The following is a 26,267-nucleotide window of genomic DNA, read 5'->3' on the forward strand; positions in this document are numbered from 1 at the left end:
GGTGTCCTGGAGCAATAGCCAATCAGGGTCGCGGGGAGTCTCTGTATTACCAATCACGTCGCAGGACCTGAAGCAAAGACCAATCGGAGCGCGGGGGCGCGTACCGCGGTGACACCCCCGTGGACCTGTGTCCGCGCCCGCCGCCGGCTAGTGCTCACCTGCCCGGAGCTGGCCCAGGTGTGGTGTGCGCGGAGAGCCCACGTGCCCAGGCTGCAGTGCCGCGTGGAGGAGTCCTGGAGAGCTCGGAGCGGAGCCGCGAGATGGTGAGTCGCGGGCCCGGGCGAGACCGGGAGGGGCTCGGTCCAACCAGCCGCGTCCGGCTGGAGGTGGCGGCGGGGCCGGGTCTCCCAACCCCGGGGGTCCCCTCCGGAGTCTCCGCCCTCGGTCGCGGGGTGGGGTTCCTGCGTCCTGTACCCTCTCCTCGTGGGTGTCCCGGTGGTCCCACCCGATAACCTGTGGTGGGCCGTGGTTTCCGGCGTCCTGTCACATCCCCGCGTGTGGGCCCTGCGGTCCCGTCCCTAGTATCTGCCGTGGCCGCGGGGTGGGGTCCTGGCATCCTGTCCCCTCCCCCCGTGGAGGTTCCCCGGGTCCCGTCCTGATTCTCTGCCGTGGGCCATGGGGTGGGGTTCCGGTATCCCGGTCATATGCTCGCATGGGTTCCTGGGGTCCGGAGGGTTCCATCCTGAGCCTCCACTCTCGGGTACGGGTTGGGGTCCTGGGGTCCAGGTGTGATGATGACCTGGGGGTTCCCTGAAGCCAGCCTGTCCCCAGGAGGGGCTGTGTGTGTCTCAGGCTGAGGGCAGGTCCACCACGTTCAGGGTCTGGAGGAAGGAGAGAAGCCAGACCAACGTGGAAGCAGCAGGCGTTTTGTGCCCATGGGTCCGTGGGGACAGGCAGCTGAGCGAATCGTGGATGAGGCACAGAGTGTGGATTTGGGGGGTCTGTGCCCGGCCCTGGGGTGGATGAACAAGGGGGACTTCCTGTGAGTCCTATCTTAGTGGAATGGGGAAGGGGCCCTTTTTGCAGCCTGCTGTTTTCCAGGCCCCAACAGGGTGGGGGAGGGAGTGCCTTTCACCTCCACGGATGCTTGCCCAGGAGCACAGGACTCAGGTGGAGCCTGCCTGTCACTGACCTCGGGGGCAGCATGTCCCTGTCTAGCTCAGCACTGACAGCTCTCTCTTAGGCAGCCTCACGTTCAGCAGATGGAAAATGACTGAATGCTTTCTGCCTCCTTCCTTCCCCTTCAGCGTGGAGGGTGGTCAGTGGGTCATGTCTTCCTTTTCCTGCTGACTGGTGTTATTCTGGGGCTTATCCAGAGAATGTCCGCTGGGGGAAAAGTGTCTCAGTACAGAGACTGTCCCTGTTCATTAGAATTGGGGGGAATATGCACGGCCCACCTTCTTGTCAGGTGACCCCAGTGTTGCAAGCACTGAAGACTTTTGCACCACACTTGCAGGGGTAAGATTTTTATATGCTAGTGTGGGAGCAGCTCCCGGTGTGCTGCCCCCCCAGCACTGCTGGGCTGCTTCTTTGCATTTGCAGCTCTGCTTGTTTCCCTCAGCAAGCAGTGTATGGCTTGATTTTGCCTCTGTTGAACTTGCCCTAGTGAACGGTACAGTGTAATTAATCATTTACCGTCACGGGTGTAGTGTGGCTCCTCAGCCCGGGTTTGTGTCCTCGTGTAGGCGTCCGCAGATTGGGTCACAGTTTACTCCGCCTTTCTCGTGCTTCTGTGCCTTGGGGTATTTCACATACGGTGCGGTTTTTGGTTGGTCACTGCTACTTCATTCATTCTTATTTTTGCTTCCAAGTGCAAAATGCAACTTAATATTTCTACACTTGAGAGAAAAACTGTGGGATTGGAGATTATGGGTAACTTCAATTTACTAGGAAGGGATGGGGGCCTGTATGAAATGTCATGCCCTCTCTTTCCCCCATCTGTGCCTATGTGTTTAATCCTTCCATGTGATGTCAGCACCTAGAAATGCCTACTGTATTTTTTCTCATCCAATGGGTGAGCCAGAGTCTCCCCCTTATTATGTATAATTCTGACTTCTTATAACTGAGGCTGAGCATGTGGGGTTTCATCTTGTGTGGAAGAGTTTCCTGGCATATTCCCACCTCTACTTTGTGTAGTGATTTATGTGTTCTTTACATACTCTGGACATGAGTCCTTTGTTATTTTTAGGTAGTGAAGGCATTTTCTCCTGGAGAGTGGTTTACCTTTTCACTCTCTTTACTCAGTGCTACTGAATGGACTCCTCTGAATTTTAAGAGAATCGTGATCGTCAGTGCCTTCCTTTGTAACTTATTCTTTTTCCCTTTATATTAGAAAACTTTGTAATAGCAAGTCCTAGAACACTTGTGTTTACCTCCTTCTGCAAGTGTTCTGCTTGTAAAATCTCCATTACAGGGATGCCTGTTTCTTCTAGGGATGCCTGGGTGGCTCAGTCGGTTAAGCGTCTGCCTTCAGCTCAGGTCATGATTCCAGGATCCTGGGATCGAGCCCTACGTAGGGCTCCCGGCTCAGCAGAGTCTGCTTCTCCCTCTCCCTCTGCCTGCCTCTCTGCCTACTTGTGCTCTCTCTCTGTCAAATAAATAAATAAAATCTTTAAAAAAAAAATTGTTTCTTCTACATGAAATTGGTATGAAAGACATTCATCATCTCCCCTAGCTAACCTCTGTCACCACCTTCTGTGGGAAAATATCCAGCATTTCCACCACTGGGCGGAGCCTGCCAGGGCAGAGCCTGCCGGAGTGGGCGGTGCCTGCAGGGACTGGGCGGTGCCTGTGGGGGGGGCCACTGGGCGGAGCCTGCCTTACTGGGCGGTGCCTGCCAGGACTGGGAGGAGCCTGCGCACTCTCTTCACGGAGGCCTATCTCAATGGCTTCCATTCTTAACCACTGGTCCCTCTCTCTGCTCTTGTATACCAGCCTGATTCGGTTGTTATTCACATGCCTTGATATGTTTTAGGGAAAGTCTCTTCCCCTTGTTCTGTAGAAAACTTGGCTATTCATAGACATTTGCCTTCAATTTCAGTTTTTTGATGTTGTTTTTCATAAATTCAAAACTACAAAGCCCAACCTGGTTTGGGATTTCGTGGAACGTCATTAAAAGTCTGGAGTTGCAGGGCGCCTGGGTGGCTCAGTCGTTGAGTGTCTGCCTTCGGCTCAGGTCATGATCCCACATCGGCTCCCTGCTCCGCGAGAAGCCTGCTTCTCCCTCTCCCCCTGCTTGTGTTCCCTCTCTCGCTGTGTCTCTCTCTGTCAAATAAATAAATAAATAATAAAAATCTTTAAAAAGTCTGGAGTTGCTGTCCTGGTGGTCGGTTTTCTTTCAGAGAACACGCACCACCCTTCCATTTCTGCCTTTCCACTCCGATGTCATCCAGAAGCATTTTAGGATGTTTCCTTTACGATCCTTTTATGTTTGTATTCGACATTGTATTTGGAAAGCCTACGGTTCTCCTACGTCTTTCCACTTTTACACAGAACACTTCAGTTCTGACACTTCTGGTCACTGGATATGCAGCTGTTTCCCCCACACCAATCAACTGTCTGCAGCACTAGCTGGGTGTCCTACGGTCTAACTCAATTCTGACACTTTCTGCCTGGAGACAGCATCAGACCCCACACGCTGGGGTTCAGTCCCATAAGACTGCCTCCCTTCCATAAGCCTATTGCAGATCCTAGAGCCCAGTCACCCACAACCGTCTGACTTGGCTACAAGTCAGAGGTTCGCACGACCCCCTCCTTGGATTTAGTTGCTAGAGCTGCTCACAGAACTAAGGGACCAAACACTTAACAGTTACCAGTTTATTAAGGAATATGATAAACAGTACAAATGAACAGCCACATGAAGAGGTACATAGGGGGAGGGCCATTAGCACAGGAGCTTCCCTCCCTGTGGAGTTGGGGTGTATCATCCTCCTGTGTGAATCAGATCACCTAGCTGGATGCTTTCTGCACCCCATACTATTGGAATTTTAGAGGCATCCTCACCTAGGCATGGTCAGTGATTAACTATGACCCTAGACCCTCTCCTGAGACTAGAGGGATGTGGTGTGGGGCTGAAAATTCCAAGCTTGTGGTCATGGCTTGATCTTTCTGGTGACCAGCCCCTGCCACAAGCCACCCAGAGTCACCTCATTAACATAAAAGATGCTCCTAGTGCTCTTATGACTTCATAATTTACAAGGATTTCAGGAGCTCTGTGCTAAGAACTGGGGGCAGAGACCAATATATATATTTTTCTCTTACCTCACAGACATACTTTAGGACTTTAAAAATGTGTAATAAATTGAAAAGTTGTCATTAAAATTAGTTACATATATTCTAGGTTAGATTCTAAAATTTTTCTTTATTATTTTTTAATTTTAATCACCTGGTATTCATCACACTTGCCTCCTTAATCCCCATCCCCTATTTCCCCCATCCCCCACCCACATCCCCTCTGGTAACCATCAGTTTTTTCTCTATGGTTAAAAGTCTGTTTCTTGGTTTGTCTCTCTCTCTCTTTTTTCCCCCTTTGTTTTGTTTCTTAAATTCCACATGACCGAGATCATATGGTATTTGCCTTTCTCTGACTTATTTCACTTAGCATAATATTCTCCAGCTCCATTCATGTTGTTGCAAATGGCAAGATTTCATTCCTTTTTATGGCTGAGTAATAGTCCATTGTATATATACACCACATCTTCTTTATCCATTCATCAGTTGATCGATACCTGGGCTCTTTCTCTATCTTGGCTATTGAAAATAATGCTGCAGTGGGGCGCCTGGGTGGCTCAGTCGGTTAAGCCGCTGCCTTCGGCTCGGGTCATGATCCCAGCATCCTGGGGTCAAGCCCCACGTCTGGCTCCCTGCTCAGAGGAGAGCCTGCTTCTCCCCCTCTCTCTGCCTGCCGCTCTGCCTACTTGTGCTCTTTCTCTGTCTCTCTGTCAAATAAGTAAATAAAATCTTTAAAAAAAAAAAGAAAAGAAAAGAATGCTGCAGTAAACATCAGGGTGCATACATCCCTTTGAATTAGTGTTTTTGTATTTTGGGGGTACATACCTAGTAGTACAATCACTGGATCGTAGGGTAGCTCTATTTTTAACTTTTTGAGAAAACTCCATACTGTTTTCCAGAGTGGCTGCACCAGTTTGCATTCCCACCAATAGTGCAAGAGGGTTCCCCTTTCTCCATATCCTCACCAACACCTGTTGTTTCCTGTGTTATTGATTTTAGCCATTCTGACAGGTGTGAGGTGATACCCATCTTGTTTTGATTTATATTTCCCTGTTGATGAGGGATGTTGAGCCTCTTTTCATGTGTCTGTTGGCCATCTGTAGGTCTTCTTTGGAGAAATGTTTGTTCATGTCTTCTGTCCATTTTTAAGTTAATTTAATTATTTAGAGACAGAGAGCGCAAGTGGGGGTGGGGAGAGGGAGAGAGAATCTTAAGCAGGCACCATGCCCAGCCGGAAGGTGATGTGGGGCTCAATCTCATGACCTTGAGACCATGACCCGAGCCAAAATCAAGAGGCTTAACCGACTGAGCCACCCAGGCGCCACTGCCCATTTTTTAGTTGGATTGTTTTTTGCATGTTGAGTTTTATAACTCCTATATATATTTTGGATACTAACCTTTTATGGGTCATTTGCAAATATATTCTCCCATTCTGTAGGTTGCCAGTAGTTTTGTTGGATTGTTTCCTTTGCTGTGCAGAAGCTTTTTATTTCAGTGTAGTGCCAATAGTTTATTTTTGCTTTTATTTCCCTTGCCTCCAGAGACATACCTAGAAAGAAGTTGCTGTGGCTGATGTCAGAGAAATTAGAGTAGGCTATTAGTAGTTAAGTTTTAGGGGAGTCAAAAGATATATATGGATTTTTAACTATGCAGAGGGTTGGTGCCCCTAATCCCTGCATTGTTCAAGGTCAACTATACTCATTAAGTTTCCAAGTTCTGGGGGTCAGGTAGGGAGAAAAAAAAATTTTTTTCCCATATTGTAATTAGACTAACGTGAATCTGCCCCTGGTCCCAGCAGAAACCAGGGAACTGGAGAGCAGAGCCTCAGAAGGACAACAGTCCCATCTCGGTCACCAAATTTGCAACTGAACTAACATGATTTTGCTTCTTGGTGACTCATAGATAGAAACTGCACCAGGTGAGTTGTTACACAAAGGAAACTTTATTTGCAGCAAATAAGGAGATCACAGGGAATACCTTCCAAATCTGTGACTCCCTGAGCAAGGGTGGATGGGTTCCTTTTGTTTAGGATTAGGGTAGATATATTTTTTAAAGATTTTATTTATTTATTTGAGAGAGAGAGGGAGCACACAAGTGGGGGCGGGGGGCACAGAGGGAGAGGGAGAAGCAGACTCCCCAATGAGCAAGGAGCCCAGATCCCAGGACCCTGAGATCATGACCTGAGGCGAAGTCAGAAGCTTAACTGACTGAAACACCCAGGCACCCTTAGGGTGGATATTTCAATAGGGAAATCATATGTAGAAGCAGGCATAAGGTCGTATGTTCACCCTAAGGCCACATGCCTATACATACATTGTATGTTATGTAAATGAGACTTGTGCCCCTCCTTGGGTGGAGATTTTAATATTCTAATGAAGTAAAGGTAATTGTCGGGTATTCCAGAGGTCACTCTTTGGTCCATCTGTGCAGGTGTGAGGGGTTTAGCTCAAACTGGTCTGGGGCCACTAGAGGTCTTGTCATGGCAGTCACTACCACCTGAGGGGTGGTTTGGGGTTTCATTTGTCTGAGTGAAGAGATAAGCCAGAAAGAAGAACTTAAGGAAGGTAGTGAGTACAACCTGGTGGGCGGTAGAGGTGTCAGGTCTTGGGGTCTAGTTGGTGACATTATTTGTTTGCAAAGGTATATTTTAGCTTCAGAGAAAGTTTCTATCTGGAATAGCAAACATTAAACAGTAATGTTTCAAACAAGAGTCATAAAAACTATAATTATCGTTCTCCGTTCATTCAGTCCCATGTTATTCTTGTTCTGTTTGAATCTGGTTTTCCCGCTAGTTTCATTAATGCTCACGCAGTTCAGTTCCGTGACCTAAGGTTATCAGAAACCTGTCTTGTCAAAAGTCCTTTCCATGAATCTCCTTGAAAATTAAGTACTTTTGCAAAAGCATCAGAACAAAAAAATAGCTGTAAATTACAAAAGATAAAAAAATGGCCATGGATCTGATAAGAGTTCATGGTAATGTAGCGGACACAGAGATTTGGTTATTTCTGTGACACTAAACACTTCAGTAACTAGAATTACAAGTGATAACATACCAGGACATATCAGATTTCTAGGAGTTTCATATAATTTCTAGAACATTTATGTATCCACACAAATACAGCCTAAAGAAAGCTTAGTATTCCTTCTTATTTGACAGAGTTTCCCATGTAATTTAATGTATCCAATAAGCCTAATTAGTTTAACATAACAAATCCTCTGGAATGTTCTAGGGACCCTTCAGGGGAAATCCCAAGTTTTCTTCCAGGTCAAGAGACTTCATTTAGAATTTGATTTTGGAAAGTTTGTCAGAAACATCAAAAGGAGTTTTAAAGCACTTGGTCAAATAGGGCCATAGGTCACACTGTGAAACAGCACTTTGGTTATGAAACAAAGTGATAATAAAATATTAAAAAGCCAAATACAAAAGGTTACAGAGGCACAGAGCAAGTATCCAAGTTTCTCCAAGGACTTTGGTTTCTCAGGACAATACTTTACAAGCCTTTTGAGATAAAGAGGGGAGGTTTTGAGGTTGGTCAAAAGGACAGGTTGAAGGACTTTGATTTGTTTCTGGACAATTCTGTGGCCATTTTCTAGTTTTGCAAAGATTTTAAAGATTGCATTGCAACTAAAATGACATCATAGGTTTATGTACCATCCAACTACATTATCCTCAATTTACTTCTTTCCCTCTGTGTACCTAGTTTTATTTTAGCTTAGGAGAGAAAACCTACTTTCCTATCAGACTCAAAATATGACCAATGTGGCCAAACTTTTGACTAAAGAGCTACTTAAAAACAAAATTCTTTTAAATATTTTGTCAGTTTTCAGCCAAGAGAAACAGTAAACACTGCTGGCATTATTGAAGAACCTATCCCCCCTCCCAGGGAGGATGCAAAGGTTACTGCCTCCCCAAGATACAGAGTCATTCCCAAAGATAGCTATAAGGAAGAACTGACAACCTGCATGTCCCAAGCAGGCAGCTAAAATGATCCAAGCAAGAAAGCAACAGCTATCCCTGGGAGAGAAAGGATCAATAACCAGTGGGTCTGGATTTGGAAAGGAGGGGGCATAATGGACTTTCATTTTCCTCTCCTACCTGCCCCTGAACATTAGCCTTCTGCTGGTCATTTGTGGGAGAGCCTAGGAGAAATTCTGGTCATCTGTTTCTTCTGTGATGACAGGGAGGGGATTTGTGAATAGCCAATCATCTTTCTAATTCTTCTCTAAAGTTGGTATAATCTGCTGAAAAGATCTGCTGCTGTCCAAGGGACAAGAATTCTTTGTCTGGGGGCCTAGGAGAGATCCACAAAGACCAGAAGCTGGCAAGCGCTGTCAGTCCCGGTGCTTCTGACTTCCAGCATTTACATGAGCACCTGCCTACCCTAGGCCTAGAGAATGAAGAGAAGCTAAGACAGGCATATGGGGCCGGATTTTGAGAAGGGGAATTTACACTGAGTTTAATTTTTGTTCTAATCTCTGTTCTTTCATCTTGTTAAGGGAGTCCCTAAGGCTAGTCATTACATTTCTTTGTGCTAGGACTCTCCACAGGTGCCAATAAATAAATTGTTTAAGATGACAACTCTCTAATTTTTTTTATTCTTCTCTCAAATATAGCCAATTCAACAGAACCATCATCTAGCCATTGATGAGTAGGATCATCAATAGCAATTCAAACCATTAAGCCTTTTTGTGGCCCAAAGAGGCCTCACACAAGAGACTATGAAATATGCAGCACTCATAAGATCCAGAACGTTCACTCCCAGAGATAGTCTAAGAAAGCAAAGACCTTCATTGCTTAGGCAATAAGGATGGTGTAGTCCGATTTCCCATGAGAACATGAGACACCTCCAGTCACAAACCCCCTAAGCTGTGACACTGGGCAGGCGCTCACCCACAAAGTAATGAAGAATGAAATAACGAAGTCCCATTATGGATTGGGACACTTTATGACATTTCCCCCCGAGAGTTGGCATGGCCAAATAAAAAGTGCTGCTTGGAATCCCAGCCTATTCAACTGGATGCCAAGGTGCACCCCCATTAAGTGCACTTTCCAGATGGTGGGGACCCAGAGCAAATGTTCTCACTGGTCACAAAGCCATGTTCTCAAGATATAGAACAAGACAAGAGTTTTTCTTATGTGCACATTAATAGCTTTAGCTAAGCCTTGGGTCTCTCAGAGCCAAAAGAATACTTTCTCCTTTTTTTTACCCATCAATTTTGTGGCTTTGGCTTCAGCAACAGCCTTTACTTCATGTGCATGTTAACCCAAAGCCACGTTTGTCTAAATAGATACTGGTCTGGTGAGAACTATGAACTACCCAGTCTGTGAAGCTGCCTTGAACAATAGGCTTATATGCTGTGTTCTGCCCTATGGTTTCCTTTCTAATGACAAACAACACAACAAAGTACGACCATCTCTGAGAGAAAAAGGACCACTAGAGTTGCTAAACCCAGGGAACTAGTTTCACTGATATTTTTTCCTGCTAATCTAAATTTAGAGAAGAAAAAAAGAAGGGGGGACTCTCACCACTGCTTCCACTGGACTGTGCAGAAAGACATGCAAGACTCTTGACATGAGAATTCTTACTTTTTGCCAACTCTTGTCAGACATCCCAGGATCTTTCTATTGCAACAGCTTTGGGGGTGAGCCATGTCTAGTTGGTGAGGTCCAGTGGGCTTGCCAAAAGTGGTGGGGAGGAAAATTTTTACTGTACCATTAAAGGTTCTTCTGGCTGGTCTGAGAATTACATTGACATGAGATCAATTAGTAAGGGGAAATCAAACTTAATTTTGTAACATATTGAAACCCAACATACAAGAAAAGTTCAAAGACAGGTAAAATGAGGTATCTATGCCCTCCTGAGCATAGGAATAGGATAGGGACCTGGGGCTTCAAAGGGAGGAGGGCAATTCACAGGCTAATAAGAAGAGCAGATGTTTGTTAATCAGACATTTGCCCTGCCATACAGATGAGTCACTCAGATAAAAAAATTTTTTTAAAGATTTTATTTATTTATTTGAGAGAGAGAGAATGAGAGAGAGCGAGTACATGAGAGGGGGGAGGGTCAGAGGGAGAAGCAGACTCCCTGCCGAGCAGGGAGCCCAATGCGGGACTTGATCCAGGGACTCCAGGATCATGACCTGAGCCAAAGGCAGTCGCTTAACCAACTGAGCCACCCAGGCGCCCCACTCAGATAAAATTTATCTCTGGTAATAACTCTTATTCTGGGAAAGACCCCCAACTTGGATTTTCCTAGGTAGTTAAGGGAGGGACAAAAGTTTCTCTTGAACCTGCAGGGTCTCAGTTGCCTTCAGCTCAAAATAGTCCACATGCCAAAGTAGCATGTTTTGGGGAGATTTGATCTGAACCCCTCAGGAGTAAAACATGTTGGGTAAATCTAGGACAGCAAAATAGGGGCCCTGAGCCTTTGGGATGTCCTCTATCACCTCTGTAACATCAGGAATGGGAGAATAAATGGCGAGAACCTACACATCTAAGATTCCATAGTCAGTTGTTGAAGACCATTCATTGCCACCCAGTTTTAACCTGGCAGATAGGCTATTACAGTGTGAGGTAGGTGGTAGGCTAATGACCCCAGGATTTAGCATATTTCTAATGATGGACGAAGGCCCTCTGTATCTTGCTCCAGCTGACACCATACTGCATTTACTGTTTGCATTGGCCGAGGCAGTTGATAATGCCATTTGACATTCCCCAGGGATGATTAAAAGCACGACCCATAAAAACTGTCTGTGGCGCCAGCTGTGATAGTGTTAAGTCAGCATTTGTTACATGGAGTCCTAGGGTTTCTAATGAAGAGTCCTGGTTCTGCAAAATTCCACAGGGGAACTGAAGTAGAATTTATCACCACAGTCCTGGAAGTGGTACATGGCATGCTTGAGGGGCCAGGTGGGAGGTCACTTCAGGTGAAAAGCAGAGTGTCTCCAGTAGAGAGAATTTAGTTAGGTCATGTTCCATGATACACTCTGACCACCTCTGCCTTTTGTTGGGTTGTGTGATCCCTTCACACTTAATGTGATCATCATTGTGGTTGTCCTGTGTCCCCATTCACTCTTGCTGTCTTGTGCCTTTGTTTGCTTTATTTATTTATTTATTTATCAGAGAGAGAGAGAGAGAGAGCACAAGCAGGGGGGTGGCAGGCAGAGGGAGAAGCAGGCTCCCCACTGAGCAAGGAGCCTGAGGTAGGACTTGACCCCAGGACCCTGGGATCATGACCTGAGCCAAAGGCAGACGCTTAACCGACTGAGCCACCCAGGCGTCCCTGTCTCGTGCCTTTATTCCTATACTCCTCTACTACTTTGTTTTGCATTAATATTTTCCAGTAAAGCATTTCAATTAGTTTAATTACATTTTTAAGTATTTTTTTCCTTTTTTTTTTTAATTGGTTGCTTTAGGGTTACCAAATACACCTTATCAGATCAGCTTAGATTTATGATTGTTTAATCCCAGCGAGGTACAGAAATTTTGCTCCTGTGTAGTTTTATTCCCCCCCCATAAGGCATTATTTCTCTATATGTTACAGCTATTAATGTTACAAAGCCAACAATGCATGTTTTAATTAATGCCTTATCATCTTGAATCATTTCCACCCCTTTTCCATTACAGTTTTGCTCCTACCCACCTCCTTTGTGCTGTTATTGGGAATCAGTTTACAGCATAAGTTTTATATACCCAACAATACATTATAAACACTATTTTACACCATTACCTTTGAAATCAGTTAAGAAAATGAAGGAGAAGAGGGCGCCTGGGTGGCTCAGTTGGTTAAGCGACTGCCTTCGGCTCAGGTCATGATCCTGGAGTCCCTGGATTGAGTCCCGCATCCCTCTGACCCTCCCGACCCTCCCCCCCTCATGTGCTCTCTCAGTCTCTCTCTCTCAAATACATAAATAAAATCTTAAAAAAAAAAATGAAGGAGAAGAATACGCATTTATATCATTACCTTTGCTATTGTTCTTTATTTTTTCATGTGGATTCAGCTTTCCTTCTGGGAGCAATTGCTATCAGTTTTTTGTTTTTGTTTGTTTGTTTTTCAAGTTTTAATTTTAAATTCCTGTTAACATACAGTGTAATATTAGTTTCAAGTATATAATTTAGTAATTCATCACTTACAACACCCAATGCTCATCACAGGTGTCCTGCTTAATACCCATCACCTATTTCCCCCATCCCCCACCCACCTCCTGTCTTCTGGTAACCATCAGTTTATTCTCTACAGTTAAGAGTCTGCTTCCTGGTTTGTCGCTCTTCCCCCACCCCCATGTTCATCTGTTGTTGTTGTTGTTGTTTTCCTTAAATTCCACATGAGTGAAATCATATGGTATTTGTCTTTCTTTGACTTATTTTGCTTAGCATAAACACTCTAGCTCCATCTACATTGTTGCAAATGGCAAGATTTGATTCTTTTTTATGGCTAAGTAATATTCCATTGTATATAAATACCACATCTTATTTATCCACTCATCAGTCGATGGATATTTATGCTCTTTCCATAATTTGGATATTGTTGGTAATGCTGCTATAAACATCGGAGTACATTTATCCCTTCAAATCTGTATCTTTGTATCCTTTGGGTAAATACCTATTAGTGCAATTGCTAGGTCATAGGGTAGTTCTCTTTTTAATTTTTAAGGAACTCCATGCTGTTTTCCAGAGTGGCTGCACCAGCTCAGATTCCCATCAACAGTGTAAGAGGGTTCCCCCTTCTCCACATCCTTGCCAACACTTGTGTTTCCTGTGTTAATTTCAGGCATTCTGACAGGTGTGAGGTGATAGCTCATTATAGTTTTGATTTGCATTTCTCTGATGAGTGATGTTGAACATTTCTTCATGTGTCTGTTAGCCATCTGTATGTCTTCTTTGGGAAAATGTCTACTCATGTCTTCTGCCCATTTTTTAAACTGCATTATTTATTTTGTGGGTGTTGAGTTTTTAAGTTCTTTCTATACTTTGGGTACTAACCCTTTCTTTATCAGATAAATCATTTGCAAATATCTTCTCCCATTCCAGAGGTTGCCTGTTAGTTTTGTTGATTGTTTCCTTTGCTGTGCAGAAGCATTTTATCTTAATGAATTTCCAATAGTTTATTTTCGATTGTGTTTCCCTTGCCTCAGCAGACATATCTAGTAAAAAGTTGTTGCGACTGAGGTCAAAGAGGTTGTTCCCTGTGTTCTCCTCTAGAATTTTGATGGTTTCCTGTCTCATATTTAGGTCTTTCATCCATTTTGACTTTATTTTTGTGTATGGTGTAAGAAAGTGGTCCAGTTTCATTCTTCTGATGTGGCTGTCCAGTTTTCCCAGCACCATTTGTTGAAGAGGCTGTCTTTTTTCCATTGGATATTCTTTCCTGCTTTGTTGATGATTAGTTGACCAGATAGCTGTGGGTTGATTTCTGGGTTTTCTATTCTGTTCCATTGAGTTATGTGTCTGTTTTTGTGCCAGTACCATAGTGTTGTGATGACTACTGCTTTGCAATATAGCTTAAAGTCAGGAATTGTGATGCCTCCTGCTTTTCCTTTCTTTTTCAGGATTGCTTTGGCTATTCGGGGTCTTTTGTGGTTCCATACAAATTTTAGCACTATTTGTTCTAGCTCTGTGAAAAATGCTGGTGGTATTTTGATAGGAATTGCATTAAATGTGTAGATCGCTTTGGGTAGTATAGACATTTTAGCAATGTTTGTTCTTCTTATCCATGTTCCATTTCTTTGTGTCATCTTCAATTTCTTTCATTACTGTTTTATAGTTTTCAGAGTACAGATCTTTTACCTCTTTGGTTAGGTTTATTCCACAGTATCTTATGGTTTTTGGTGCAATTGTAAATAGGATACATTCCTTGATTTCTCTTTCTTATGCTTCATTATTGGTGTATAGAAATGCAGTAGATTTCTGTACATTGATTTTGTTTCCTGCGATTTTACTGAATTTGTGTATCAGTTCTAACAATTTTTTTGGTGGAGTTTTTTGGGTTTTCTATATAGAGTATCATGTCATCTGCGAATAGTGAAAATTTTACTTTCTTTGTGCCCATTTGAATGCCTTTTATTTCTTTTTGATGTCTGACTGCTGAGGCTAGAACTTCCATCACTATGTTAAATAACTGGTGAGAGTAGACATTCCTGCCTTGTTCCCAATTGTAGACGAAAAGCTCTCACACTTTCCCCATTGAGGATGATATTAGCTGTGGGCTTTTCATATATGGCCTTTATTATGTTCAGGTATGTTCCCTCTAACCCTACTTTGTTGAAGGATTTTATCTTGAATGAATGCTGTATTTTGTCAGATGCTTTTTCTGCATCTATTGAAAGGATCATATGGTTCCTATCCTTTCTTTTATTAATGTGGTGTATCACGTTGATTGATTTGTAAATATTGAAACACTCTTGCAGCCCAGGAATGAATCCCACTGGATTGCAATGAATGATTCTTTTAGTACTGTTAAATTTGATTTGCTAGTATTTTGTTAAGAAGTTTTGCATCCTTGTTCATCAGGGATATTGGCCTGTAGTTATCTTTTTTAGTGGAATCTTTGTCTGGTTTTGAAATCAGGGTAATGCTGGCCTTGTAGAATGAGTTAGAAAGTTTTCCTTCCCTTCCAGTTTGGGAAGAATAGGTATTAACTCTTTAAATGTTTGGTAGAATTCACCTGGGAGGCCATCTGGCCCTGGACTTTTGTTTCTTGTGAGATTTTTGATTAGTGATTAAATTTCTTTGCTGGTTATGGGTCTGTTCAAGTTTTCTATTTCTTCCTTTTTTTTTTAATTTTAATTTTAATTTTTTTTAAAGATTTTATTTATTTATTTGAGAGAGAGAGAATGAGAGACAGAGAGCACGAGAGGGAAGAGGGTCAGAGGGAGAAGCAGACCCCTTGCTGAGCAGGGAGCCTGATGTGGGACTTGATCCCGGGACTCCAGGATCATGACCTGAGCCGAAGGCAGTCGCTTAACCAGCTGAGGCACCCAGGCGCCCTCTATTTCTTCCTGTTTCAATTTTGGTAGTGTATATGTTTCTAGGAATTTACCCATTTCTTCCAGATTGTCCAATTTGGTGACATATTTCTTTTCTCTCATTTATGATTTTATTTATTTGAGTCATTTTTTTTTTCTTTTTGATACGTCTGGCTAGGGGGTTATCAATTTTATTAGTTTTTTCAGAGAATCAGCTCCTGGTTTCATTGAACCTTTCCACTGTTTTGTTTGTTTGTTTGTTGTTTGTTTGTTTTTAGTTTCTGTATTATTTATTTCTGCTCTAATCTTTATTATTTCCCTTCTTCTGCTAGCTTTAGGCTTCATTTGTAGTTCTTTTTCTAGCTCCCTTAGGTGTAAGATTAGGTTGTTTTTCTCTGAGATTTTTCTTGCTTCTTGAGGTAGGCCTGTATTGCTAGAGACTTTCCTCTTATGACCACTTTTGCTGCATCCCAACGGTTTTGGACTGTTGTGTTTTCAGTTTGTTTCCATGGATTTTTAAATTTTCTTCTTTAATTTCCTGGTTGACCCATTCATTCTTTGGTAGGATGTTCTTTACCCTCCATGTATTTGTGGTCTTTCCAATTTTTTTCTTGTGGTTGACTCCAAGTTTCATAGTGTTGTGTTCATAAAACATGCATGGTATGATCTCAGTCTTTTTGTAATTGTTGAGGCCTGATATGTGACCTGCTCTGGAGAATGTTGTATGTACACTCAAAAGGAATGCGTATTCTGCTACTTTAGGATGAAATGTTCTGAATATATCTGTTAAGTCCATTTGGTCCAGTGTGTCCTTCAAAGCTATTGTTTACTTGTTGATTTTCTGCTTAGATGATCTGTCCATTTCTATAAGTGGGGTGTTAAAGTCCCCTACTATTATTGTATTATTATCGATGAGTTCCTTTATGTTTGTTATTAATTGTTTTATACATTTAGGTACTCCCAAGTTGAGGGCATAAATATTTACAATTGTTAGATCTTCTCATTGGGTATTCCCCTTTATTATGATATAGTGCCCTTCTTTATCTCTTGTTACAGTCTTTGGTTTAAAATCTAGTTTGTCTGATTTAGGTATTGCTACTCTGGCTTTCTTTTGATGTTGTTAGCATGATAAATGTTTCTCCATCCCCTTACTTTCAATCTGCAGGTCTCTTTACATCTAAAATTAGTCTCTTGTAGGCAGCATATGGGGTTTTGTTTTTTTATCCATTCTGACACCCTGTCTTTGATTGGAGTCTTTAGTCCCCTTACGTTCGGCATAATAATTGATAGATATGTATTTAATGCCATTTTATTACTTGTTTTATCATTATTTCTGGAGATTTTTCTCTGTTCCTTTCTAGTCTTTGTTATATAGGGTCTGTTTTTTTACCACTGAATAAGTCCTCTTTAATATTTCTTGCAGGGCTCGTTTAGTGGTCATGAACTCCTTTAGTTTTTGTTTGTCTGGCAAATTCTTTCTCTCTCCTATTTTGAATTATAGCCTTGCTGCATAGAGTATTCTGGGCTGCAGATTTTTCCCATTCAGCACGTTGAATATATCCTGCCACTGTCTTCTGGCTTCCCAAGTTTCTGTGGAGAGGTCAGCTGCTACCCTTATTTGTCTTCCCTTGTAAGTTAGGGACTTCCTTTGTCTTGCTGCTTTCAGGATTTTTTATCATTGTATTTTACAAACTTAAATACAATATGTCTTGTTGTTAGCCTACTTTTTTTGGGAGTTCTCTGTACCTCCTGGATTTGGATATCTGTTTCCTTACCCAGCTTAGGGAAGTTTTCAGCTATTATTTCTTCACATAAATTCTCTGCCCCTTTTTCTGTCTCTTCTTCTGGGACTCGTATGATATGAATGTTATTATGTTTGATGGAGTCACTGAGTTCCCTAAGTCTACTTTCATGATCCATCATTCTTTCTCTATTTTGTACAGCTTCATTATTTTAAATAATTTTATCTTCTAGGTCAATTATTCATTCCTCGGTTTCTTCCATTTTTGTGGTCATTACATCCACTTGGTTTCAGATCTCACGTATAGCATTTTTTATTTCAGCCTGACTGGTTTCTAGCTCTTTTTTTTTTTTTAAGATTTTATTTATTTATTTGAGAGAGAGAATGAGACAGAGAGAGAGAGCATGAGGGGGGAGGAGGGTCAGAGGGAGAAGCAGACTCCCTGCTGAGCAGGGAGCCCGATGCGGGACTCGATCCCGGGACTCCAGGATCATGACCTGAGCCGACGGCAGTCGCTTAACCAACTGAGCCACCCAGGCGCCCTAGCTCTTATATCTGTGGTGTCTCCCTGATGTCTTCCATGCTTTTCCCAAGCCCAGCTAGTATCCTTATGATTGTTGTTTTAAATTCAGCATCAAGCATATTACTTATATCTGTTTCAATTAGATCCCTGGCCATGACCTTTCCTTGTTCTTTCTTTTGGGATGAATTCCTCTGTATTGGTATTTTGTTTAGGTGTCTGTCTTCTTCTGTGTATTAGGAAGCCTGTTATGTTTCCTGCTTCTGAGAGTAATGGTTTTATGAAGAGGTCATATAATGTTTAGGGCCTGGTGCTTCGGGAATTGTCTCTAGTATGTGCTGTGTGCATTCACTGTTGTGTTTTGGCTGCTCTGTCCCTCAGTTCAGTCATCTACAGAGGCCTCCTTGCCTGCAGTGGGGCAGTTTGGACCTTTGCCAGCGTTGGGTGAGATTTAACTAGGTGTGCTCTGGTCTGCTTGTTAAATGAGACCTGATGCTATTTCCACTAGACCTGAAGCTTTGCAGAAACTATTGTCAGTAGGCATTGTGTGTGTGTGTGTGTGTGTGTGTGTGTGTTGGGGGGGGTATGCTGGCCTTCTGGGGAAGGGGCCTGCTGTGCTGGTCCTTAGGCCTGAGAAAAGCAGTACCTGCAGAGTGCAGGGAGGCAGGACTTGGTATAAGCAGATTAAATCAGTGTTGGTGCTGTGCTGTTTACTGAAGTTGGTTTATGCTAAGGGGCAGGGTAGGGAAATGGCACCAGCCAGCTCCTTTGTCCCCTGAGAGGGGAGTCCATGCTTGCTGCTCTCAGGGAAGCCCTCCAAGAAGAGTGAACAATTTCCCCTCATGTATCCTAGGTGTTTTTCAGATTACCATTCTCAAACTGTGTCCATGTTGATTGTCTGCCTGGAGTAGTGCAATGTACTTTGGGCTCTACATCAGCCAAGTTGTCTGATTTTTAAAACTCCAGACTTCAGGGACCTGGTGTGGTGGGGACCTGTGCTGGTCCTCTGGGAAAGGATCTCACTGTGCTGGGATTGATGCTGGTTTGATCCAGAAAGGCAGTCACACCAGTGTGAGATTATGAGCAAGCAGGCTAAACAGCCAGTGTCCGGCTTAGCTGCCCTCAGCAAGTGTCTCTGCTCCTATACTAAGGGGCAGGAGAGGGAAATGGCACCTGCAGCCTCTTTTATCCCCTGAGAGGCAACTCTGCGAATGTCTTCTCTCACAGATGCACTTCAAAAAGAGTGAACAGTCTCTCCCTGTGCCTTTTAGATGATCTTCAGATCATGCTGTCTACCCTGGGATTTTTTGCATGCCTTCAGTGCAGGAGTAGGGCAGCACTCTTAGGGCTCTATCCCAGTCAAGCCTGCCAACTTCTTTTTTTTTTTTTAAAGATTTTATTTATTTATTTGAGAGAGAGAGAATGAGAGACAGAGAGCATGAGAAGGAGGAAGGTCAGAGGGAGAAGCAGACTCCCCGCCGAGCAGGGAGCCCGATGCGGGACTCGATCCCAGGACTCCAGGATCATGACCTGAGCCGAAGGCAGTCGCTTAACCAACTGAGCCACCCAGGCGCCCAAGCCTGCCAACTTCTTTAAGTCCAGTCTTTGAGCTACACTGGTTGCAAAAACTCATGAAAATCAGCCCCTCCCATTTTCCAAGCCAATGGCGTTGGGGAAGTGTTCTCCTTGTGCATTTCCACGTGTTCCTGTCTCACCTTTCTTTGCAACCATGGCTCCCTTACCTTTGTAGCACCTGTGATCCATCTCCCCCAGACTACATCTCCGCACCTCCTACCTTCCTCAGGGTGGCCTCTTTTCTCCCTGTACTTGTGCAGTTGCTTCTCTCAGCCTGCAGGTCGATTTCTTGAGTACTCAGAATGATTTGATACTATCTAGCTGTGCTCTACAGATGAGGCAGGACTGGAATCCTCCTACTATATTGTCATCTAAGCTCCCTGCCTCAATTCCTATCAGTTTAAAGAATTTTCTTAGTATTTTCTTATATTGTGCTTCTCCTGGGAAAAAAAATTATCAGGTTTTGTTATCTGGAAATGTGTTCATTTTGCCTTCACTTTAAAAAGTAGCTTTTGGGATATAGATTCTTTATTGGGAGTTGCTCGTTCTCTCAGCACTCCGAATACATTACCCCATTACCTCTGACTTCCGCTATTTCTGCTGAGAATTAGCTCTTGTCTTATTGTGGTTCCCTTCTAGTTGACAGGTTTTTCTCTTGCTGCTTTCATGATTTCTCCTCATCTCTGGCTTCCACAGTTTTCATTATGATGTATCTGTTTGGGGGTCTCTTTGTGGTTTTATTCTTTGGAGTCCATTGAGCATCTGGATGTGTAGCTGATTTTCAATAAATTTAGGATGTTTTTAGTCATTATTTCTTGAGTATTTGTTCTGTTCCTTCCTCTCCCATTCCTCATTCTCGTACTGCCAACACATGTGTGTTGGTACACTAAACGGTACCTTACATTTCTTCTATCTTCATTTTTATTCTCTCTGTTCTTCAGATTGCATAACCAGCCTGTCTTCACGTTCACTAGTTCTATATCTTGGCAGTTTCAATCTACTGATAGCCCCCATAGTGAATTACTTTATGACTCAGGGAGCTGATGGTGCTCTGTGTCAGGGGTCTCCAAGACCAACCTCAGGTATGAAGACTCACTACAAGGGCTCACAGAAATATTTATTCCACAGAAGGACTTAGTTCAGAAAAGCTCTTATACACAGTGCTCCAGCTGACTATGGGGAAAAGGTCTGTATTGAAATTAGTGAATAGAAAAGGAACACAAAGCAGAATCCAGGAGAAACCAGGATCAAGCTCCAAGTCGTCCCCTCTCAATGCAGTTGTACATTCAGAGCTTAATGTGTGACAACTTTTATGAAATATTTCTAGCCAGGGGAGCTCACCCAGGTCTTTTTATTGAGGGTTAGTCATGGGCACTCCTGTGTGACTGGTCTTAGCTTCTCAGCATCCAGCTTCTCTAGAAGTCTGATACAGTATGTCACAGGGTCCAAGGCCCCACCTATATACACAGACACTCTTATCAGTCCATGTATTCTGAGGGCTTGCAGAATTCCTCCCAGGAGTTGGTCAAGGGCTAGTCCTAAAGAATATTCAGGGTTTGGACAATTAAGATCTGTTACCCTTTTACTGCATACTTTCCAACAGAAGTATTTATTTAATGTGCATAGCATATCTCTCTGGGTCAAGCTGATAGAAAGGAGTAAGACGAGAGTCGTCATGGTAAATATAGCGTTAAGGTTGACTCCTTAATGGTGCAGGTAAGCCTATTACAGTCAGAGCACATATTGTGAGACCAGAGGATCTGATTTGAACTTCCTATGAATTGAGTTTAGGTCCCCAGTGCTTTCAGACTCACCCTTCCTCCTGCACACATTCATATGTTTCAGGACTCGGTGGTCTTTGAGGATGTGGCTGTGGACTTCACCCTGGAGGAGTGGGCTTTGCTGGATTCTATGCAGAAGAACCTCTACAGAGATGTGATGCTAGAAATTTTCCAGAACCTGGTCTCAGTGGGTAAGGATGGCTTCAGGCCTTCACTTAGTCATCTAATAAACAAGTATCTCTTGTCAGTGCTTTTCCACAATTTGAAATGTGGAAAAGAAATACACTGGTAAGTAAGACAGACATTGTCACAGCCATCACGGACCTACAATCTAATAATGTCTCCATGACAGTGGAAATGTGTCCCTTAAACTGAGGTTTTATTTTTTCTTGGTTCAAAGACTAGAAACTCCTTTGGCTTCATTAGTGGGGGATTGGCTTCATGTGTTGTTCTGGTTCAGAGAGAGGTTTCTTGGAAAACTTTTGATAGTCGTTAGTAAATTGCCTACCATTTTGACCCCTCCTGCCTGCCATCCATGAAGTCCTGAAAGCACTAAAGTCCTCAAAGTCTTTCTTTACTCATAAGTTCCTTCTTCCTTTAATATGTTCATTCACCTTTTTGTTTGTTTCAGATTATGAAACACTGCTTAAAGCCAGTGGGTTGGTTTCTCAACAGGATATGCGTGAGGAAAAAAAATCTAATGAACAGAAAATGGCAAAATTCACAAGAAATTGTTCTTGTGCCTACATTTTAGAAAAAAATTGCGAAGACCATAGCATTGAAGATCAGCATGGAAATCATGCAAGACATCTGAGGTGAGTTGTGTTCACAAGATAAAGCAGTACTAATCCCAGGACAGAGTTTTGGTAGGTCATGAAATTTAAAAAACTAAAAACACAGCTCCAAATCTATTTGAGAGAGAGAGGACAAGTGGGTTGGGGTGCGGGGGGGAGGTAGAGAGGGAGAGGACGAAGCAGACTCCCTGCTGAGCAGGGAGCATGACACAGGGCTTGATCCCAGGACACTGAGATCATGACCTGAGCTGAAGGCAGACAGTTAACTGACTGAGCCACCCAGGTGCCCCCAAATCTATTTAGAATTCTAAGAAAGTTTTTAAAATCTTGATTGAGACATTGAGTGTTTAAGCATAATTAGTTAGACACTTTTAGGAAGTCCCCATACATGATAAACAGTATGAACAGTGAACATGATAGAGGTCACTTCTAGGGCATTAGTTAACTCTAAGACAATCCACAGAGAGTAGAAAAACTTCCTGTCTACTAAAATGCAGTTAGTCATCTGGCTCTAATACTTATTAGTTGCTAATAATAAATCATTAATAAACATAACATTGATAAAGTGTTTCTGACTTTTAACAGAAATCCTGTGACAGGCAGATTCTGTGAAGGTAATGAAAGAAATCAGCACAGAGAAATGTGCAGCCAGTTTCCCCATTTTAATTTCTGCAAGAATGTTTCTACTGGAGTAAAACTCTATGAATGCACCAAGTGTGGAAAAGTCTTCATGCATCTTTCTTCCCTTAAGAGGCACGTCAGATCTCACTGTGGACAAAAACCATATCCGTGTCAAGAATGCAAGCAGGCTTGCGTTTGTCATGCACACCTAAGAACTCACGCTGGAGAGAAGCCCTATGGATGTAAATTATGTGGGAAAACCTTTCCTTATTTCTACTCCCTCACTCAACATATCAGGATTCACACTCCAGAGAAAAACTATGAATGCAAGCAATGTGGGAAAACCTTCCACGAGTTCTCCAGTCTTACTAGACACATGAAAACTCACACTGTGGAAAAGCCATATAAGTGTAAGGAATGTGGGAAAGCCTTCATTTATCCCTCAATCTTTCAAAGGCACACGGTAACACACACTGGGGAGAAGCCCTATGAATGTAAGTTATGTGGAAAAGCCTTTCACCATTCTTACTCCCTCACTCAACATACGAAGATTCACACATCAGAGAAAACCTACGAATGCAAGCAATGTGGGAAAACCTTCCACGAGGTCTCCAGTTTTACTGGGCATGTGCGTACTCACACTGGAGAAAAGCCATACAAGTGTAAGGAATGTGGGAAAGTCTTTATTTATCCCTCAGTCTTTCAAAGGCACATGATAACATACACTGGGGAGAAGCCCTATACATGCAAACAGTGTGGGAAAACCTTCAGTTATCCCCAGTCTTTCCAAAGACATGAAAAGGCTCACACTGGAGAAAAGCCGTATGAATGTAAGGAATGTGGGAAAGCCTTCAGTTGGCCTGAAACCTTCCGAGTACATGTGAGGATGCACACTGGGGAGAAGCTGTATAATTGTGAGCACTGTGGGAAAGCTTTCAGTTCCCCCAAGTCCTTCCAGGGGCATGTGAGGACCCACACTGGAGAGAAACCTTATGAGTGTAAACAGTGTGGAAGAGCCTTCAGTTGGCCCTCAACCTTTCGAGAACATGTGAGAATTCACACTGAAGAGAAACTGTATAAATGTGAGAATTGTGGGAGAGCCTTCACTTCTTCCAGATCCTTTCAAGGCCACATGTGCACCCACACTGGAGAGAAGCCTTATGAATGTGCACGATGTGGGAAAGCCCTAGTTGGTCCTCGTCCTTACAAAAGCATGTGAGGTTGCACACTGGAGAGAAACCCCATAAATGCAAGCAATGTGGGAAAGCCTTCAAGTGGCCTTCATCCATTCGAAACCATGTGAGAATGCACACTGGGTAGCAGCTCCAGAAATGCATGTAATATTTGAGTTAGGTCATGCTTTTCTAGGGAGAAATTCCATAATTGTAAGTAATGTTGGAAAATCTTACACTAATTCATGTATCATATTCCAGGAAGGAAATATAGAAGTTATAAATATGGCACTGTTTGTCACTACCTCATTTAAAAATGGACCCCTAAATAGTGAATTTCCAGTTCTTTCACAAATAAGTGTTCCTATGAGAAATAATAAGTCTTTCAGCTAGAGTGCAGGAGTTTAAAAAGTGGGGTGTTTTTTTTTTTTTTTTTTCCTGTTTTTTCAGTTAATACCTTTTTCTTTCTTGGTAGTTTATTTGAGCCATAGTAATTTGAAGTGTGCTTTTAATGTGACAGAAAGTTTAACTCTTACATAGTGTGTTGTAGTGTAAGTGCTTGACATCGAGCTTCAGATTTTAATGTAGGGGCCTGACCGTAGTCATTTGACTGCTGGGGCATCTACCTGAAAGACCTCTGTCTGGAATAAACATTGTTGGCTATAGAATACGGCTGCCAGCAGAACAACTAGATACAGAACCAGGCCACCCTCCACCAATGAAGTTCCTAATAAATAATAAACCTGCAAAACCCTAGGCAGCCCACCTTTGTCCCCAACATACATAGAACACCAGGTCTGCATTCTCTACTCACAGCCTTGCTGTGTGGCCCCAGGCGTACCGTGTACTTCCCAGGACTTGGGAGTAATAAACCTTGTTCTTCTAAGTTCCATGATGGCTCTTGCTAAGGTGCGTCTTACAATAAGAACCACAGGGAACAGTCCAGTCACAACATTGGGTCTGGATGGGGTCAGGTCTGTGGGGCCTCACCACAAGCAGTGTGGCCCAGGTGAGCACACCTAGGCTTTCCTAGCTGATGGGATCACTACTGACCCGCTGAGATGAACAAAACAGTAGTCTTTCTGTATCATTAGAATAACAGGACTTGGGTCATTTTGCAGTTTTCTTACTGTTCTAGAAGGGCACATAGTGAATATCACCTATATATTTCTTTCTTCTTACTGAAATACTCGTTTAATGTAAAAATTTGTAAGTATGCAAAACTCTACAAAGAGTGATCTTTATCTCCTGCAGTTTGCTCTTTTCCTTGCTTCTGCATGTGACTTGGACAGCAAGCTTTGAATTAAGAATAGAGACTATGGGGCGCCTGGGTGGCTCAGATGGTTGGGCGTCTGCCTTCGGCTCAGGTCATGATCTCAGGGTCCTGGGATCGAGTCCCGCATCGGGCTCCCTGCTCCTTGGGAGCCTGCTTCTCGCTCTGCCTCTCTCTCTCTCTCATGAATAAATAAATAAAATCTTTAAAAAAAAAAAAAAGAATAGAGACTATGACATAATGAAACATATAGAGATGGTTATACCAGATTTCATTATGGAAATGTGGGTAAGGCTGGGAATTCAACTTTCCTAAATGTCTTTCCTGTATACTTCCAGGTTAACATTCATTAGTTGACAAATTTTCATGAGACATAGAAAGCAGAATGGACACTGCCTTCTAGACCATTACACTAATTCCTGCCCCTTTTAATCAAGAGTCCCCTCAAAACAGACAGCAAGCACTTGACTTTCATTCTCTCAAACCTAACCTGTCATTATCTCCATGTGCTCCACCGACATGGATACTAAGAAATGTTTTTTTTTACTTTTCACTCGGGATATATTAAAATATCCCATTGCAATTACAGAGTGTGAAACCAATGTTATACTTTTGCCAATTTAGGCACCATTCATTCTGAGTCAGTGTTAACAGGTTTGTATGGATTCATGTATTTTTCTTTCTGGTTTTTTAATGTACTTAAAACTTCCGACATTAGCATGATTTCATATTCATTCATGATAGTAAAAACTTATTTTGTCAATGTAATCTAGCCAAAGACCACCAAGACCATACCTGCAGTCAAGGGGAGTGGGTAGGTTATGCTACTGCGGCGGGACACTCACTCACCAGGAAGGTTTGCAGGATGCATCAGAGTGTTTTAAGAGACTGACCAGTTTGGGGTTTCTGTGATTTGGAGGAGCACTGAGTGATGTGAGGTTTGTTCTGGATTGGCTACTCAGATCTGGTTGGTAATCTTCATAGTTCTTATTTGGAAGAGACAAAATTGAGTGGAACAGGGTCGCCTGAGTGGCTCAGTTGGTTAAGCGGCTGCCTTCAGCTCAGGTTATGATCCCAGGATCCTGGGATCAAGTCCCGCATTGGGTTCCCTGCTCAGTGGGGAGCCTGCTTCTCCCTCTCCCTCTGCTGCTGCTCTCTCTGCTTGTGCTCTCTCTCTCTGACAAATAAAATCTTTTTTTAAAAAAAGGAAAAAAAATAGACAAACTTGGCTTCATGAAAATTTAAAATTCTGTGCATCAAAAGACAGTATCAACACAGTAAAATGTCAACTCACAGAATGGGAGAAAATACCTGCAAATCCACATACTTGATGATATTAATATCCAGAATAAGAATATATACAGAATGGGGCGCCTGGGTGGCTCAGATGGTTGGGCGTCTGCCTGCGGCTCAGGTCATGATCCCAGGGTCCTGGGATTGAGTCCCGCATCGGGCTCTCTGCTCCTTGGGAGCCTGCTTCTCCCTCTGCCTCTCTCTCTCTCTCTGTCTCTCATGAATAAATAAATAAAAATCTTGAAAAAAAAAAAAAAGAATATATACAGAATGTCTAAAATGCAACAACCCCAAAAAACCAA

The 26,267-nt window shown here is 43.0% G+C and overlaps 1 protein-coding gene and 1 long non-coding RNA gene across 2 annotated transcripts; one reads left to right on the plus strand and one right to left on the minus strand.

The window, feature by feature from the left end:
* The first annotated feature begins 110 nt into the window (after positions 1-110).
* LOC102746815 (uncharacterized) lies at positions 111-23,687 on the plus strand. The gene is given in 5 exon segments (XM_081797539.1): positions 111-263; positions 20,877-21,003; positions 21,444-21,627; positions 22,192-23,411; positions 23,414-23,687. Coding segments are annotated over 5 exon segments (1,668 nt in total). The 5' UTR covers positions 111-260; the 3' UTR covers positions 23,548-23,687.
* Positions 23,688-23,802: 115 nt separating this feature from the next.
* On the minus strand, positions 23,803-26,034 carry LOC145716260 (uncharacterized). The gene is made up of 2 exons (XR_014138838.1): positions 24,920-26,034; positions 23,803-24,734 (listed from the first exon to the last, which is right to left on the minus strand). It is a non-coding gene; the product is annotated as an uncharacterized LOC145716260 (long non-coding RNA).
* Between the last annotated feature and the right edge of the window lie 233 nt (positions 26,035-26,267).

The sequence above is a fragment of the Leptonychotes weddellii genome, chromosome 1, assembly GCF_054177405.1.
Source record: "Leptonychotes weddellii isolate Sample4059 chromosome 1, ASM5417740v2, whole genome shotgun sequence".
NCBI classification, from domain to species: domain Eukaryota; kingdom Metazoa; phylum Chordata; class Mammalia; order Carnivora; family Phocidae; genus Leptonychotes; species Leptonychotes weddellii.